Source organism: Phoca vitulina, unplaced genomic scaffold (genome assembly GCF_004348235.1).
Source record: "Phoca vitulina isolate PV1807 unplaced genomic scaffold, GSC_HSeal_1.0 scaffold55, whole genome shotgun sequence".
Classification (NCBI taxonomy): domain Eukaryota; kingdom Metazoa; phylum Chordata; class Mammalia; order Carnivora; family Phocidae; genus Phoca; species Phoca vitulina.
Window position 1 is genome coordinate 4,872,565 of NW_022589758.1, and position 17,373 is coordinate 4,889,937.

Here is a 17,373-nt window from a genome sequence, read left to right on the forward strand (position 1 = left end):
TTTTTTTAAACAGTACTTTTTGTGTGTCTGCTATTGAAGGAAACTGATATCCTTCTTTTGTTTTTAACATAGAAACCAAGGCAGCAAAAGTGCTGCTTTGCAGTCTCACCACAGATCCAACAGCAAGGACATCCAGAACCTAAGTGTGGGTCTGCCCCGGGCTGACGAAGGTCTTCCTGCCAACGAAAGCTTCCTAAACGGAAATCTTGCTGGAGCTACTCTTAGTCCCATGCACACCAAAACCTACCAAGCAAGCAGCCAACCTGGGTCTACCAGCAAAGATCTTACCAACAATAACATACCACATCTTCTCAGCCCAAAAGAAGCCAAGTCAAAGACAGAGTTTGATTTTAATATTGACCCAAAGCCTTCGGAGGGCCCAGGCACAAAGTACCTCAAGTCAAGCAGCAGATCTCAGCAGAACCGGCACTCATTTATGGAAAGCTCTCAGAGCAAAGCTGGGACGCTGCAGCCCACTGAAAAGCAGAGTCGGCATAGCTACATTGACACTATTCCACAGTCCTCTAGGAGTCCCTCCTACAGGACCAAGGCCAAAAGCCACGGGGCGTTGAGTGACTCCAAGTCTGTGAGCAACCTTTCTGAAGCTAGGGCCCAAATTGCAGAGTCCAATACCAGCAGGTACTTCCCATCCAGCTGCTTGGACTTGAACTCTCCCACCAGCCCAACACCCACCAGGCACAGTGACACGAGAACTTTGCTCAGCCCCTCGGGGAGAAATAATCGAAGTGAAGGCACTCTTGACTCACGCCGAACCACAACCAGGCATTCTAAAACGATGGAGGAGTTGAAACTGCCCGAGCACATGGACAGCAGCCATTCCCATTCTCTGTCTGCACCTCATGAATCCTTTTCTTATGGGCTGGGCTACACTAGCCCCTTCTCTTCCCAGCAGCGTCCACATAGGCATTCCATGTACGTGACCCGGGACAAAGTGAGAGCCAAAGGCTTGGACGGAAGCTTGAGTGTAGGGCAAGGAATGGCGGCCAGGGCCAACAGCCTGCAGCTCTTATCACCTCAGGTACAGACTGGACCTTGACTAGATCTGTTGGCTCATCATGGGAAGGTGGTGCAGGGGTGTGAATAGAGTCAGTCTGCAGTTTTCCCTACTGTAGGAGGTTGTGCTTTTTTGATAGAATGCATTTAGGGAAGCAATACTTGAAGGACTATCTGTTAAAAAAATTAATTATTTAAGGCCCACTGTTGAGTACTCAGGAGAATTCAAAAAAAACTTGTTTTTAGAAATCTGCTTCTTAAGTGTTCCTTTCTGGCATATTTTGTTGAGAGAATCCTCTTTTGATTTAGTACGGAGTTCATCAGTTGTATGGGATAGTTTTTAATTTTCTCAAAATTTAGTGTGATTTGTAGAGATCTTCTCTAATCTTTCCAGACCACGTTTGTTTAAATCAGACACTTTTACTTATACCTTACTCGATATTTTCACTGAATTGAAAAATTTCTAATTTATCTAGAACTATAGGTAAATTTAACTTCAGGCCAAAATAAATGTTAATTTACAGTCTTTTGGATTGTTTTTAAATCTCAAGGCATTGTTTTTATCTTCATGCTTCCTCCGTCTTACTGATTTTTCAAACTCTAGAACTGCTGACAGTAACCTATTTAAAAGAAGTAGCAGTCCTACAACAGAACACGTTTTTTAAATTACATTTTCATTCTATGAAACATTCATCTGCATCAACGAAATGAGGGTGGAGATAAGCCAGTGTCAGAAGGAGAGAAGAATTTCATGTAGGGAAAGTACTCCCCTTTTCGAGGATATGAAAATAAATTCACCAGACAGTTCTGTGTCAGAACTCCAGAAAATACGGATGGAATATGTAATGGGAGGTTTAGCAAGATAGGTGCTGAAGATGGGGTGGAAATAGTCAGTAACAGACCAGTCGATGTAGCAAAGCAGCTAAGAGCTCAGGTTGGGAAACCAGGCGGACCTGGGTTTGTGTTCCAGTTCTGTAGTCTGCTTCAAATGATGTAAATCTGGGGAAGTGATATAATCTCTCTTTGCCTCAGATTCCTCATCTGAGTCGTGTCGTAAGGTTTCAACATGGTGTATAAAGCACCATGCCCCGTGCCTGGCAGAGTGTCAAACACATTTTAATTGTTGCTGCTTCTGTGATGGTGGGGACTGTTTTCTAGACATTTAACATTCTCTCTATGCTAGGTGTTCTCAGACACTCAAAAGAGTCTGAGGTAGGGTTCTTGCCCTTGACAAACTTATCTTCTCTCAGGGAACATTAAATTATACATGATAACAATGAAATAATTAAGAAGCAAATTACTACGGCACTGGCTATAAATAGGAGCTGAGAACAGGGAGAGATCATGAATAGGAGCAGTTAGAAATGGCTTTGGGAGCAACTAAAGGTCTTGCTCTGAGCTAGGATGTAGAGAGAAGCTTTGGATGGCTAAAGAATGAGGATGTGTTCAGTATTTACTGAATGAGGCACCATAGTGGGCTCTCCTGAGAAAGATGAAAAAGGTATGACCCCTGTACTCTTGGAGTGCACGTTGGGGCCCACTTGCCAGGGATCGGTCATGGCGATACCGTGAGGCTGTTGTGCCCACGCCACGCTAGAGGCAAGTGTGCCGTAGACAGAGAGGCATGGCCCAGTCCAGGCAGGGGTTGTGGAAGGTTCCCTGGGGAGGCGGTGTCTGAGAAGAGATTTCTGGGGCTTAACTAGGGGGAGAAAGTGGAGTTGACCTTAAGAAAGGCTGGAAAGGAGGGCAGAAAAGAGGAGGAGGCTAATAGAGACATTAAACAGCATGGTGTGCTGTGGGGATTGCAACTTGTTCCTCGTTGCCGAAGTGAAAAATGCAAGATTTGAGGTCGCTTTTGGAGTAAATCAAGCATGAGGGGAGGGGGAAATGTTCTACCCTTAGTGCTGGTGGGAAAACAGAAATAGTGGGTCTTAAAGACTCCTCAGAAGTACAAAGAGCAGGATATGTGAATTGAAAGATTGAAGACAGGAAAAAGGAAGCCTTCAGGTTTCTTTCCTAGGAACTCCTTTTCAGAGTAGGAGAAAGGACTTTTGAAGTTACCTAATTCAACCCCTTCATTTCATAGATGAGTGTGCTAAGGATCTAAGAAGTTAGGTGGGTTGCCCAAGTTTTACCCAACTAGTCCAAGGTGGAGCTGGGATCATGAGACAGTGTCTAGGTCCCTAGGCCAGCATTCTTTGCACTGTATCATGCTGACCTGTTGAGGCTGAAGTGACCCTAGGCCCCTAAGCAGAGCTGTCCTTTATGAGGTTGGAAAGACTGGTGCCCAGGTAAGAGGAGGAGGAGTGGGAGATGCATACTTGCAGATGGAGGAGATGGCACATGGCAGGAGATGCCATGATTGGAGTCAGAACAGTGGTTGGAGGAGTCCCTCTAGAGAAGAGAGAACCTCTAGGGCCTAGAAAGATCTCTAGAGCCTGGCAGCTGCCCATAAACCTTAGATGGAGGTCAAAACCAGGTAAAGCGTGCTAGCATGCAGCATAGTGTAAATAGAGGAGATGTAAGAAAAATAAAAAGCTGGAACTTGGAGAAAAGACAAATGGACTGGTTCTCAGAGTTCCAGAAAAAAGACTGTGAACATCGTGGAGATAATCTAATTATAAATGGTTACTGTGGGCTAAGCACAGACCCAACTGTTACAGAATTTTAAGTCCAGTTCAGGAGGTACAGTTCCAAGCTGCAAGATAGTACAAGTTTAAAGGCACAAAGATGACATTGACTAAAGCCATGGGTAAATGATGAGAATCACTGTCCTACAAAATATTCTGGCCACCTTCAAAAGGAAGGGGACTGAACTAGCACTGTCACTTAAGAGTTAGGTTAGATATAAATCATTGTTTTCTAAAAGACTTTTCTAGAGGGCTTTGTGAAGTATACAGGTGCTGAAATTCAAATGAGATCTTATCACAAGTTAGGAAGAAGAAAGGCTACCTAGGATGATTTCCTGCCCAGAATATTCTTTCATAGTACATCTGGGGAGTGAGGGAGACAAAGACAGAATCCTATTTAAAGTTTAAATAAAATGTTTTTGATATATCACGTAAGGCTCAAGATATGACTCTCTGCAGATATGCAATGCAGCTAAGTCCTCCTAATGCCTTGGTAATTTTGTTCCTTAATCTTGTTTTCCTCAAGGGTAGAAGATGCCACTTTTCCCCTCAGTGAACACCATTGTCGACCAAGGCTGCTCTTAGCTTGTGTTTCACTTCCTTGAGGGAAATAGGCAGTGTCTCCTGAGATGTGTGCTGTCCTGATCATGGTTTAGAAAGTACAATGAAATACAAGTACTGTTACCCTAGAGAAGATTAAGAAAACTTTAAGTACATAAAATTACAGTAGTTAGGGAATTTTAAGACAAATGATTAAGAGTACTGATTCTCTTCCATGATCTATCAAAAGAACATTTGATTTCATCTGAATCTGCCATTTAAGTTCTTAGTGAAAAATAATTTTGGATCTGCATAGTTCTCTTTGGAAAAATCTGCTAAAGAAATTTTGGATTAACTAATAGAATCTAATTAGAGTGCTGCACAGAACCATGACTATCTAGATATTAGGAAGATAATTTTCTTTGTTTTTAATAATTAATTGAACTATTTTCAGCGTAATTCTTTCCCTGCTTGCCTTAACTTTAATGAGAATTTCACTTTCCATCTGTGTGACATTTGTTTGAATTATTTTACATTCATCAGATGATTCACTCTTTTATGGGACAATTTGTGTTTTAGCCAACTAACATTTTTTTATTTTAGCTGGTGAAGGTACTAATTATGCCAAATAAAGCCCATGGTGATTTAGGTGATTTTCATCCCTAGGAACAGGACACTCTTATAAATCCTTTTAAATTTGACTTCCAGCCTGGAGAACAGCTCCCTCCAGAGATGACTGTGGCTCGATCTTCCGTTAAAGAATCTTCCAGAGAAGGCACCTCTTCGTTCCATGCAAGGCAGAAGTCTGAGGTCTGAATTCTCCACAAGTTGCTAACTTTTACGATAAAACTTGTCTGTAAAGAGTAGTCATGTGACATCATTACAGCCTATCTTTTAAAATTTCTTCATACGTAATCTCCCGCAAATAACTTAAACTGGCTTATGAAGTTAAGTAGTTTTCCTCATGCCATAATTCTGAGTTTTCTCTTTAAAAGATCCTGGAGTAAATTCTAGATCAGTTACACACTATTCTAAGTTAATAGGCCACATCATCATCGCTCTATTGTTAACTTTTTATAAACCTCTTTCTTGTCTCAGGGTGGAGCATATCATGACCCCCACTCTGATGATGGCACCGCCCCCAAAGAAAATAGACACCTGTACAATGACCCTGTTCCGAGGAGAGTTGGCAGTTTCTACCGAGGTGAGCCCAGCCCTGAGCACCCACCCGGGTCCTCTCTCTCTTCCCCTTCCCTGCACCTCCAGCCCATGCCCTCCATTACACTTCACTGCCTTGACTTCAGGTCAGCGTGGTTCTTGTCTGTGCTGTTGCCTTCCAACACCTCTCTGCTTCAGGTCCTGCTGTCTTAGTTCAGGCCCTCATGGCTTCTGACTTGGGTTCTTTGAGTAGCCTCCCAGCTGATCTCCCTATTTCCCAAGGTTGCGATCAAACCAGTCCCTGGAATGATCCATTTGCAGCTGTGTCCTGGCCATCCCACTCATTCCTTCAATTAAGTGCCTAAGGTATTTATTGATGTCACCTGTGTGCCAGGTGCTGGTCTAGCTTAGACCATGTCAGTGAACAAGACAGCCAGAGGTCTCCACCTTCATGGAGCTCACATTCTCTCGAGGAGAGAACTACACTAAATATAAGAATTATTAGAGCAGTAAAAGATAATAAATGCTACGAGGCAAAAACAGAGCAAGGCAACCCACTGCCTGCCCCCAGTCCTTACTGTCTCTCACCAGCTGACGGTCCTCCGGTGGTTTCCCATTGACATCACAACAAAATCTGGATTCCCTAAGATGACTTTCCAGATATTCCATGCCCTGGCCCTTGCCGTCCTCTCCAGGTGCTGCTCCTCCCTCCTGAAACACACTCCTCCCCTGCTTGGATAGCTTGTTTCTGTCCCATTTAAGGTTCTACTTTGAAGTCCTCTGCAGTACGATGTCTTCCCTCTCCACCTAAAGTGAAATGTTTTCTTCTCCGTTCTACCCATGGTTCCTTGTCTAGCCCTCTAACATGACACAGACTACATGGTATTGATTCTTTGTCTGCATTTCTCTCTCACAAGGTTGCAAGGCCCTTGATCATATGTTCCTCTTTTACCTTCATTGACTAGCGCACTGCCTGACAGTTTCATAAATATTTGTTGATTGAATGAAAGAAAATCCTCAAGTGTACTTGCACAGCCCTAAAAATGTACTTCGATGGTTAACTGACAACTAAAACAGAGGCTTTGGAGGCTGTATGGATTTAGGAGATGTTGACAGAGAAAAGCATCCCCTTTGAAGAGCTATGTAGCAATAGAGTGAGAACCCCTCCAGAGCTCTAGCCCCTGGTAGGGAGACTAACAGCAAGCCCACCAGGGTAGAGGCAAGGTCCTAGATGTTTCAGAGGCTCAGCTTCTGAAAGCCTGTAAGAGTCATCATGACCTTCTATAGTTGCCCTCACCTACATCGTTTGGCTATTCACTATTCTTTTGATTTGGGGGGACAGCTGGAAAGGGACAGGAATTGGGGGAGAACACGGACAGCTGCTTGGTCATCTTAACTAGGAACCTGAGCTAAATAAATGTATAGAAGTATTATTTAGGACTAAATATGTATTGATTTAGGCTACTTGTTCCTTCCCAGCCCCATTTGAAAAAAGCATAGGGCATTGAATATGCCTTTTAATGCATTTGGTTTTTTCTCATGCGGTGGTCACTTTATAATCTTAAGGGACTAAAATTTTAATTCAGATTAAAGTTAGCTAAAATATTGTAGTGTATATGAGCAAATGCCCTTTTTTCTGTCACTGTAAGTTTTACTTCCAAAATGGATCATACCTGTGTTATTCCTATAGATGTCTGGAGTATATACTTTAATATAAAATGTTAATAAAGTTTTGATTAATTAGGAAAGACAGTTTTATTTTGATTGCAAGTGAATTGAATTGGTTCATGTCAGCAAAGCCCCTCATTTGTCTTCCTCATAATATACTTCAGGGTTTAGCAGGTAGAACATTTTTATTTTAGAAAGTCCAGAAATAGAAGGAAGAGATTTAACCAGGTGAAACATCTGGAGACATATGTCATTTCAGTGATTCTTCTAAATCTAACTGGATGAAGATTTAGTGGTATCATTGAAATGACAGATGTTTCTAGAATACTTCCTGTTTTCAGTCCTACTCGTCAAGAGGCAAGTGAAGGGCGCCTGGGTGGCTCAGATGGTTAAGCATCTGCCTTCGGCTCAGGTCATGATCTCAGGGTCCTGGGATCGAGTCCTGCATCGGGCTCCCTGCTCAGTGCAGAGCCTGCTTCTGCCATTCCCTTCTGCTTGTGCTCTTCTGTCTATCTCTCTGTCAAATAAATAAATAAAATCTTAAAAAAAAAAAAAAAGAGGCAAGTGAAATGGTGTCATTTATCTTGATATTCAGCCTGTATATTCCTTTTGTGATGAAATTTGCCATATATTTTGATTTATGATCGAGCTTATAAAGTAACAGGGGCGCCTGGGTGGCACAGTCGGTTAAGCCCCTGCCTTCGGCTCAGGTCATGATCTCGGGGTCCTGGGATTGAGTCCCACATTGGGCTCATTGCTTAGCGGGGAGCTTGCTTCTCCCTTTCCCTCCACCTCCCATTCCCCTGCTTATGGTCTCTCTCTGTGTCAAATAAATAAAATCTTTAAAAAAAAAAAAAAAAGATAGTAACAGCCCCCACCCCACCCCAATAAAGGGCAAGAAGGTACTTACCCACATATGTTGTAGTTTGTCTTTCTGTTCTTTCCTGGACTGAGAACTTAGAGAAAAATAGTATTTTTTGCAAATAACTGAATTTCTTTGGAATGTAGTTTAAAAAATAGAAAATTGACTCTGCCTCCCAAGTGTAAGGCTTAAAGCACAGTTAGTATATTCTAGCACACATATTGTTAAGAGTCACTTCAGACTGAGAATAGATTTTGCATAGTTGAATCTATGATGTCAGAAAGCCTCAGTTTCAAAGAATGCCGAAACAGTGAAAGGGGGCTATCCTGTTCATACTTTTAAATGTTCCACAATGTTCTTCATTTAATCAGCTGACAGGTCAATTTGTGTTTTGAATATATATTGCCTGATGTTAACTGACCCTTGCAAATTAATGTTATAATCAGTGGGGGGTGGGAGAATGTTCCCTGGAATGCCTCCACTCTCACAAAACACAAAAGTTATATAAAGGGCAGGGGAGGGTTTTGATTTACTTGTTTGTTTTATTTGTGTGAGAGAAAATGCAGTAGAATCAGGTAAGAACTGCTTCAGCCAAAAAAGTACATCAGTGACTGACTTTTTCTTTATTCAGTGCCATCTCCTCGTCCAGACAATTCTTTCCATGAAAATAATGTATCAACCAGAGTTTCTTCCCTACCATCAGAGAGCAGTTCTGGAACCAACCACTCAAAAAGACAACCAGCATTCGATCCATGGTGAGTATTTTGATTTGTTTTTACTCTCCTTTTTTCTAATTGTAGATTCGAGATTTCAAAGAATTCTGGGTACACTTTTTAGCTTGCTTGCTTTCTCAAGAGAGATTGTTGATAAGGAAACTGATTTGTCATTATTTGTAATGGTTTATTTCAAGTTCAGCATTTATATTAAATATCATGTAAAAGAAGAAAAAATCTGCTGGGTCACTAAATGCCTCATATCTCACATATCTTCCACTGCATTCTTCTGATAGGAATGCAGTCTTTCACTGTCTCTTTTGTTATTGTATCACAGAGCAGACACTTTGTTTAGCACTTTGTGTGCGCTGGCTCACTTGGTTCTCACGGTCAGCCTTTGGGGTGGGGGCAGCTCCCATTCCACAGATGAGGAAGCCGCAGCCTCCAAAAGAGAGAGCACTTGCCTGGCACTGGGCAGCCCATAGCAGGGAGAGGGGAGCCAGGATCTAGCCCTACATGGGGTCTGACTCCAAAGCTTATGTTTTTCACCTCTGTGCCACCTGACTTGCATTCAGGGTGAAAGGAAAGAAATGGAGGGACACCCTTTATGCTACCACAAAAAAACATACTGGTAGTCAGAGGCTAAAATGATGTGCCAGCTTTGCTTATCCTTTTATCTTCTTTGCGTCATATGTATTAAAAATTTAAGGAGAGTTATATTGAGTATTAAGTCTCATCAGAAGATCTGCCTAGGGAGTAAGGACCTTTTTAAAAAAAATAATAACATAGACTTGATACTCTCAGCTGCCCAAAGAGACTGCCCAGAATCTAGATGTGAGGGATGGTTATGTGTACTTCGTGAAACTACCAAGTTCTCTACTTGGAATAAAATGGTACATCACCGTAACATTGCGAATTTAGAATAGGGCCATTCTGTCAGATTCCAACTCTGGTGTTTATTGCTGGAAGTCACAGAAAGGTCTTAGGTCAGTCAGTAAGTACTCCTGACCCTGTGTGGTTGTGCAGCTTTCACCCTTTTGGCAGGGTTGTATCAAGGTTTTAGTGCTTCTGTGCCCTATGGTAAAAATAACTTCATTATTTTTAAAACAGTAGTAAAGACAATGTTTTTAAAGCTATAAATATTTTCATAAGCACAGTTTATATCCATTGCCTTATTTATTAAATGAGAGTTTTAACATTAGTAACTAAGAGGTTAGACTCTGGAAATAGGACATCTTGATTAATGTCACCTTCTGTCTGTGTGACTTTAACCTCTGCCCCTCAGTTTCCTCATCTGTAAAAACAGGCCTAAGAATACTACCTCCCTCACAGGATTAATGTGATCATTAAATGAGGGAAAACATCAAAAGCAACCCAGAGCAGTGCCTGGCACACTGTGACTTGTTACTGTTAGCTGCAGCAATTTTTACCACGGATGATGTCTTCTAACTTCAGTATGACTTGTCACATGTCTCCCCTCCACTTCCTTTGCTGAGAAGCTTTGCTGCATTCTTTTTCCATGTGACTGTAGACCAGCTCTCCTATACATTAACCTGGGAGCACAGGTACAACATGTAGTTACCAGCTTTGACAGTTTTCAGGTGACGCTTTGATAAGCCATGTGAATAGTGTCTCACTTGTGAGACTAAGGAAGTATAGAAGAAATTGTTCTTCCTATTGGACATTGCATAATGGAGTGGTGATGGTTTAAAAGAGAATCAATTACAGATTAACATAGTTCCATCAAAATTAGGTAGGTCAGATCAAAACTAAATCCAGATGTGGGATAGGTAGTATTAACAACATACTGTTTTTGTCTTTTCGATAGTCAGTTTGAGTAGAGCTTGTTTAGACCAGGTATATGTAGAAACTGAAAACAGTTGTTTGTTTTTTGTTGTTGTTGTTGTTTTTAAGAATTAGAGGCATAATTGGGATGTTTGAACTTTAGACTTTAGACAAGCTGTCGTTGAGTCGTCCCTACTCTGATATTGCTGTGATGAAGCTTGAGAGGGTTTCAGAATTACCAGTTGGAATTGCAGTAGCCTTTTGTTCCCACTGGCCCTCATGTTAATGCTGCTATGATACTTCTCCTTTGGGCATCACATCTAACTTAGTCTAAGTCATTCATTGAGCTTGACTTATCTTGATTTTTTTTTTCTTGAACAAGAGATCTCATTGGTTCACCGTATTGTGTATATTCGAGAGAAATGCAGCTTGATAATGTACAAAAACGTGAACAAGTCTTGCTATGGTAACATAGTGAGTCGCTCTTCCTAAATTATCACTTGCCTAAGGGCAGTCTGTTTCTCCTTGATAGTGGTGCTTCCCATTTCTTTTGGGACGAGAATATTTTTACAGTGTACATATTTCTTGGAATGGAAAGATCGACTTACTAAATCATATTTAATAGATAAAGATATTGTAGTATAATATCCAGAGTGGTTATTCTAGCCATCTCAGCTATCCAGAATCCAGTTAAGAACTGGGAGATAAGCCAGAATATCTCGGAACAAAAAACAGAGTTAATGCAGTCAGATTCATTTTTACTAACGGGAAAACACCTCCACCCTCCCTATAAGCCTGTTTACACTTTTTTTTTTAAGATTTTATTTAATTATTCAAGAGAGAGAGAGAGAGAATGCATGTGCACAAGCAGGGAGACGGGTGGGGAGGAGATGGAGAGAGAATCTCTAGCAGACTCTGCGCTGAGCGCGGAGCCCAACATGGCCCTCCATCTCATGACCCTGAGATCATGACCTGAGCCAAAATCAAGATTCGGATGCTCAACCGACTGAACCACCCCTAAGCCTGTTTACTCTTACACACAGTTTTAGCAGTTGGCAGTGAGGTTGTCAGGCAAGAAGTAATCCCGGGTAACAATACAGTGTGAGGAGGGAGAAAGATCCCAAATAATAGCCAGGGAGAGGAGAGGGGTATTTTTGCCTTTTCTCAGGCTCCCAGTAGGAATATAATTTCTGGCCCTCATGATTTCATATGTAGAATAGATATCCATGAAGCATATAGATTTCTAAAACAGGCTGTTCTTACTTTCCTTAAAAAGGCAAAGTATATAAAATATGTTTGTAGGAATCCCAGTAATTAAGGTAAGTAAAGGATTGCTGTCACTGCTTGCACAGCCCCAGGCTTTTTCTTCTGGTTAAGTTATGAATATATTGGCATCCATTATTGCTTGCCACCATAACTGACAAAATTGTTCACTGATTGCTTTCTTCTCAGACATCAGCTGACTAGTTTAGTCCCATGGCCCCGGGAGGGGGGTAGCAGGGAAAGTGTCACACTACTGTACTGAAGCACTAGGATCTGACCCTCTGTCGAACCTGTGGGTATCCCACCTTGAGTCTGTGAGCAGCTTGAGGTCACACTCCTTTTTTTATTTTTCTCTCTAGCCCCAACACCTCTAACACCAGGCCCACCACATACACAGTATTCCATAAATGTTGGTTAACTTCCATTCAGTCAACTTTAATTCCTTCCTTTTTTAGGGAAGTCTTGAATTCTCTTTCCTCTTGACCCTTTATAAAACAGCTGTTACATTAGAGGATGTCAGAGTAGGGGGAGGTCCCCCACCCCAACCCCAGCTGCTAGCTGGGTGGTCCTTCTCAAAGGTCCTGTACCTGAGATGGATGTGATCACCCATTTGCCCTTCTCTTGTGCTGCTCCTCTTGGACCCGTCTATTGCCTATACCAGGTAGAATCATAGGGTCCGGAATTCACAAATGAGATAAATTATGGTGTAGTACTGATTGTATCTCTGTCTTTATTCTTTTGTACAACACACAGCTTTTCAGGTGCCTGTGTTCCAGCCGGCTTTTCTCCATCTCTGCCTCTTTCTGAGTCTATCTTCCAGGCTTTCTCCCTCTGTTTCTCTAACTCTCTGTATGTGTATGTTTCCATGTAGCTTCTCCCTCTCTTTGTCCTTTCTCTATCTCCCTCTCTCTTTCTCTCCCACTTGCGCTCTTTTTCTGACTTCCTTTTTGTGTCTTTTGTGATACATGCACACTCACGCTTCACTCATAGCTTTCATCTTTCTAGTTCAAGGGTAATTTATTTTCCTTTTTGTTTTGGTCTCTGGGATCTTTCCCAACCCGAATCTTGGCCCCACTACCTCTGTTCAGTCTCAGTCTGAAGATGTTTTTCTCATCATTCCTCCTTTCCCTGGGCTCTGGCTTACCCAGTGTCTCTGAAAAGACCCAGCAGAGGGTCTCTGATTTATCTTCCCTGCATTTTGTGCTCACAAGGGACTGCAAACCCTGGGCTTTTTGTCCTCCTGCTGTTTCTCATTCATTACCGTTCTCACCGGTCCCCCTCACTTTCATCTTACTGGATAGAGACTTCTTCCCATCCCAGATCTGTTCCTCCTAGGATTAGTGTCTCAAGACTTCTCTTGCTCTCACGCCAGCATTAGTAGTCTTACAGTAATGTCCATTCCCATCCTGAGCTTGCAGTCATGATGAACGTGTCCCCCTTAGAGATTTCCTGGATTGGCAGAAAGCACTTTTACTACTGACCCTTGGCAGACCTTGGAGATTTTGTTAGACTTACGTTCTGATTGGTTAAAAAAAAAAAAAAAAATTCTACCTGTTAATCTGAATACTTTGCTGTGCTTCTAGGTTAGGTGCAGACCCCATTATGGAAAGACATAAGCTATATCATAAGCAGATAGTTCTTTAACTTCTGTAAGTTATAAGACATTAAAAATAGTATTGCTGGTTGGTCTAGATGCTATGTGAGGTTCCTTTCAATTCTGAGAGTTGTGCTTTTGTGATTCCAGGAAACTACATTGTTTTACTATGTTCCTTAGAACCGAACTTTTCACTATTCCATTCTTACCTATTCCATCATATCTGAAGTTTTCTAGCTTTCAGAATTGTAAATGTATCATTTTGAGTTCCAATGCTAGTTATTTTTATTGGTTGTGTTGTATTATAAAACTTTCACTTCAGAGCTTGGAACTCTCAATGATGTTTAAAATTGCAGGTCCTAATGAGTTTCAGGAACGCTTGGGCCTACAGTCCCAAGTTTTTACTTCCTTGGTATTCCCATTAACTTTCAGGCTAGACACTTAAGAAGAAATGATCATTGCTCCTTCACAGAGTCATGTTTTCCTGTTTTTTAATCTGTCTGTCTGTCTTTTTCAGTCTCTTCCCTTGTTGTCTTAGATCTTGAGTTTTTGGGTTTTCAAATAAGTTTTCTGTGGTTTCTACAACGTTTTTATTATATCTGTAGCACATGTTTAATGTTGAAACTAAAAAGAAGAAATAATAAATCACCAATAATCTTACTACCCAGAGATGATAGCTGTTAAGATTTTATTTTATTTTATTTCTGCCTTTAAAAAGGTATGTGTGTGTGTACACACATATATGCCTTTTTATTTTAAAGATTTACTTATTTATTTGAGGGAGAGAGAGCATAAGCAGGAGGGGCAGAGGCAGAAGGAGAGAGAATCCCAAGCAGACTCCGTGCTGAGCATGGAGCCTGACGCAGGGCTCGATCCCATGACCTGAGATCATGACCTGAACCAAAACCAAGAGTCCGATGCTCAACCAACTGCGCCGCATAGGCACCCCATCCCACCCCATCCTTTTTTTTTAAATACAGTTAGGCTCATATTATGTAGCAAGTTTTGAATCTTGTCGTTTTTCACTTAGTATTATATTTTAAATATTCCTTTAGATTACTGAAAATTCTTTGAAGATATGATTTATTTTTGATAGCTTTGTGGTGTTTTCTATCATGTGGCTCTGTAACAGTTTATATAGATGTTTACTGTCTCCACACAGATTTAATCAAGAATGCCACTTTGCGGGGCGCCTGGGTGGCTCAGTCGTTAAGTGTCTGCCTTCGGCTCAGGTCATGATCCCAGGGTCCTGGGATCGAGCCCCGCATCGGGCTCCCTGCTCCACAGGAGGCCTGCTTCTCCTTCTCCCACTCCCCCTGCTTGTGTTCCTTCTCTCACTGTGTCTATCTCTGTCAAATAAATAAAATCTTAAAAAAAAAAAAGAATGCCACTTTGCTCATATTTTCTTAGATATTGTAGTAACTTCATCACCATTACGTGTTCTAAAATCACCAATATGAATGAACTCTTACCTTTAATGTTTTACTCTTGATTTTAGGGAATAGCTAATAGAAGGAATTCAATTATTTGAGAAAATGGTTTTGCACAGTCATACATTAAAATTTAAAATAGAACCCATGGAATGTGTCTTTTTGAAGAATACCACCAGTTGAGTTGCTTTTTAAAGACTGTAAGTTAAATTAAGTAATACAGGGCCTTTGTTAACATACAGGTCAGCAACTTATTAGGGCCAAGGTGTTCTGTTTGCTGTCTGTTAATACCTCCTATTTGTGTTAAAATACCTGGTGGAGGGGCGCCTGGGTGGCTCAGTTGGTTAAGCGACTGCCTTCGGCTCAGGTCATGATCCCGGAATCCTGGGATGAGTCCCACATCGGGCTCCCGGCTCAGCGGGGAGCCTGCTTCTCCCTCTGACCCTCTCCCCTGTCATGCTGTTTCTCTCTCTCTCTCTCTCAAATAAATAAATAAATAAATAAATAAATAAAATCTTAAAAAAAAAAAAAAAAAAAAAACCTGGTGGAGTCAGTGTGGTATGAAGCTTAATGTTGTCAGTATTTTCAGTTATAAGTTTTTTTTCCACGAGTACTTTGTATTAAAGCATTCATCTTGTCCACGTTTTTTCTTACCTGATCTATTTTTCAATTTAGTTTCAATAAATAGATGTTAGGTTTTTATAAAGGAATTTTCCAGTTTGAGGCAATTTTTACTTTTATTTACAACACTTCTGTAGCACCATTGTTTTTTGTTTGTTTGTTTTATGTTCAGTATCTTGGCAAACCACTAATAATGAACTTCTTGAGCTGGTTTTAGAAAGGTAAATAGAAAAACGAAGATACTGAAAATGTTTCAGCTATTTCCCTTGGAGGGTTATGAAAAAGGCATCCATCCTTTAAACTGTGTGCTTTTCAGCTTCTCCAATTCGGAGGTTTTCAACAGCATGAAAATGGTCCTGTAGCACGGTTAGCAGGTCATTTGTAATAATGCTCAAACTGCCAGTTCAAGTGCGCCTGTGCCAAAGGCTAGTCATTAACCCTGGTTGATTAGATTCACTTCCTCCTGTGCTTCTTAGAGGCTCTTTAACTACGGGCTTTATTTTTCATGGCTGTTTGAATCTGGTTTCATGCATTTTTAAGTTTTCATTGTATTTGTCATAGAGTGGCAGGAGAAAGATTGAAAGATCAATATGATAAAAAATGTCTTCCCATTTAGGAAAAGTCCTGAAAACATTAGTCATTCCGAACAACTCAAGGAAAAGGAGAAACAAGGTTTTTTCAGGTCAATGAAAAAGAAAAAGAAGAAATCTCAAACAGTAAGTAGATGGCTACTTTCTATATACAGTGGCATATGAGTCTGCATTAGTCTGTGGGTACTTGACATTTTGTACATGGCAATGAAAGTGAATTATTTTCTTACTGAGATTTGACATGCATACATTGTATATGTGTCTTTCTAAATTCTATACAACTATCCTCCTCTCACAGAGCCTCTTCTAGATTCCACAGAATCTCCAGGAATAGAAGAAATTTAATTTGGATGAGAGAGAACACTAACCTCTCTCAATAAACATCCATGTGGATTTATATTCATGTAAAAACTACGAAGCTGCAGGATTTATTTTTCTTTGGGGGCTAAAGATGTGTGAAAACTTAGGAAATGGTTTTGATGTGTGCTTAAATCTTGAAATTTATAACTAACCATCATTCATTATTCTTCCCTGGCTGGTTTTCCAGTTGCCATGTTGACAAGTGCATTTCTGGGCTGCATAATCACAGAGAGGAGAATAGTATTTGACATTTTAGGGCTTGCTTTAGTAGGAAGACATGTTTATCTTGGGACTGAACTGTGAATTGGAACGAGTCTTATCTCCTGGGAGCCCTCTGCCTCAACCAAGGTTTGGCTCCATGGAACCGTGCACATCATATCACTGAACCACCCAAGCAAGGATTCTGCTGGTTAGTGACGTGAGGAAACATGGGAAAGCCAGGCCTCTAGGCCAGCAGGAGCTTCTTCACCCACGTGAGGCCTGCTTCCCTCTTTGCTTTATGATACTTTCAAGGCCAGACAGTGTTGAGTCAGCTATTTTAAATGCTTTTGTTTCTATTTCTTCTTCATACATGATTGACTCTCATTTATTTAAAAAGGAAAAAAGATTCTAGGATTATGACTCAGTGGTAAGTAAAGATGAGATAGATGATAGTAGCAAAGAATGTAATACCCAAAGTAAGGATCACAGATATTCTAGAAATATTAATAAAGACCTTCCTAGATTACGTTTCTAGATCATTCTTTCACTTGCATATTTGTTAAATTGATGTGTTTCATTATAGAAAAATTGAAGAAAAAAAGATCATTTCTAATCTTATCACCTGTCACACTGATCTTATCACCCTGTTACAACTAGCATTAGGATTTTGGTATATTTCCTCCTAGCTTTTTAGTCTATGCATATGTTTGTAGAAAGAAGGTGGTTTTTTAGTTCATTTTAAATAATAGTAATCCTTGTACAGTTTTGTATTCTGATCTTTAATAGTATATCTGTCAATCACACATACACATAATATATGTTACTACACAGATCCTATCATCTTCATTTTAATGGCTGCATAATATTTCCTGAAACATTCATGTTTTTTTTAAAAAAAGGTCTATATCTCTACCTGAAATTCATGTAAAGCAAAATGTCAAATC

At 40.7% G+C, this 17,373-nt stretch overlaps 1 protein-coding gene across 1 annotated transcript in view; it reads left to right on the top strand.

The window, feature by feature from the left end:
* CDKL5 (cyclin dependent kinase like 5) overlaps nucleotides 1-17,373 on the top strand; it is a 209,672-nt gene that overhangs the window by 178,403 nt on the left and 13,896 nt on the right. The window contains exons 12-16 of the mRNA XM_032389645.1: nucleotides 73-1,039; nucleotides 4,893-4,994; nucleotides 5,283-5,388; nucleotides 8,504-8,627; nucleotides 15,895-15,994. Coding sequence (XP_032245536.1) covers nucleotides 73-1,039; nucleotides 4,893-4,994; nucleotides 5,283-5,388; nucleotides 8,504-8,627; nucleotides 15,895-15,994 — 1,399 coding nt within the window. The remainder of the gene's footprint in view (nucleotides 1-72; nucleotides 1,040-4,892; nucleotides 4,995-5,282; nucleotides 5,389-8,503; nucleotides 8,628-15,894; nucleotides 15,995-17,373) is intronic.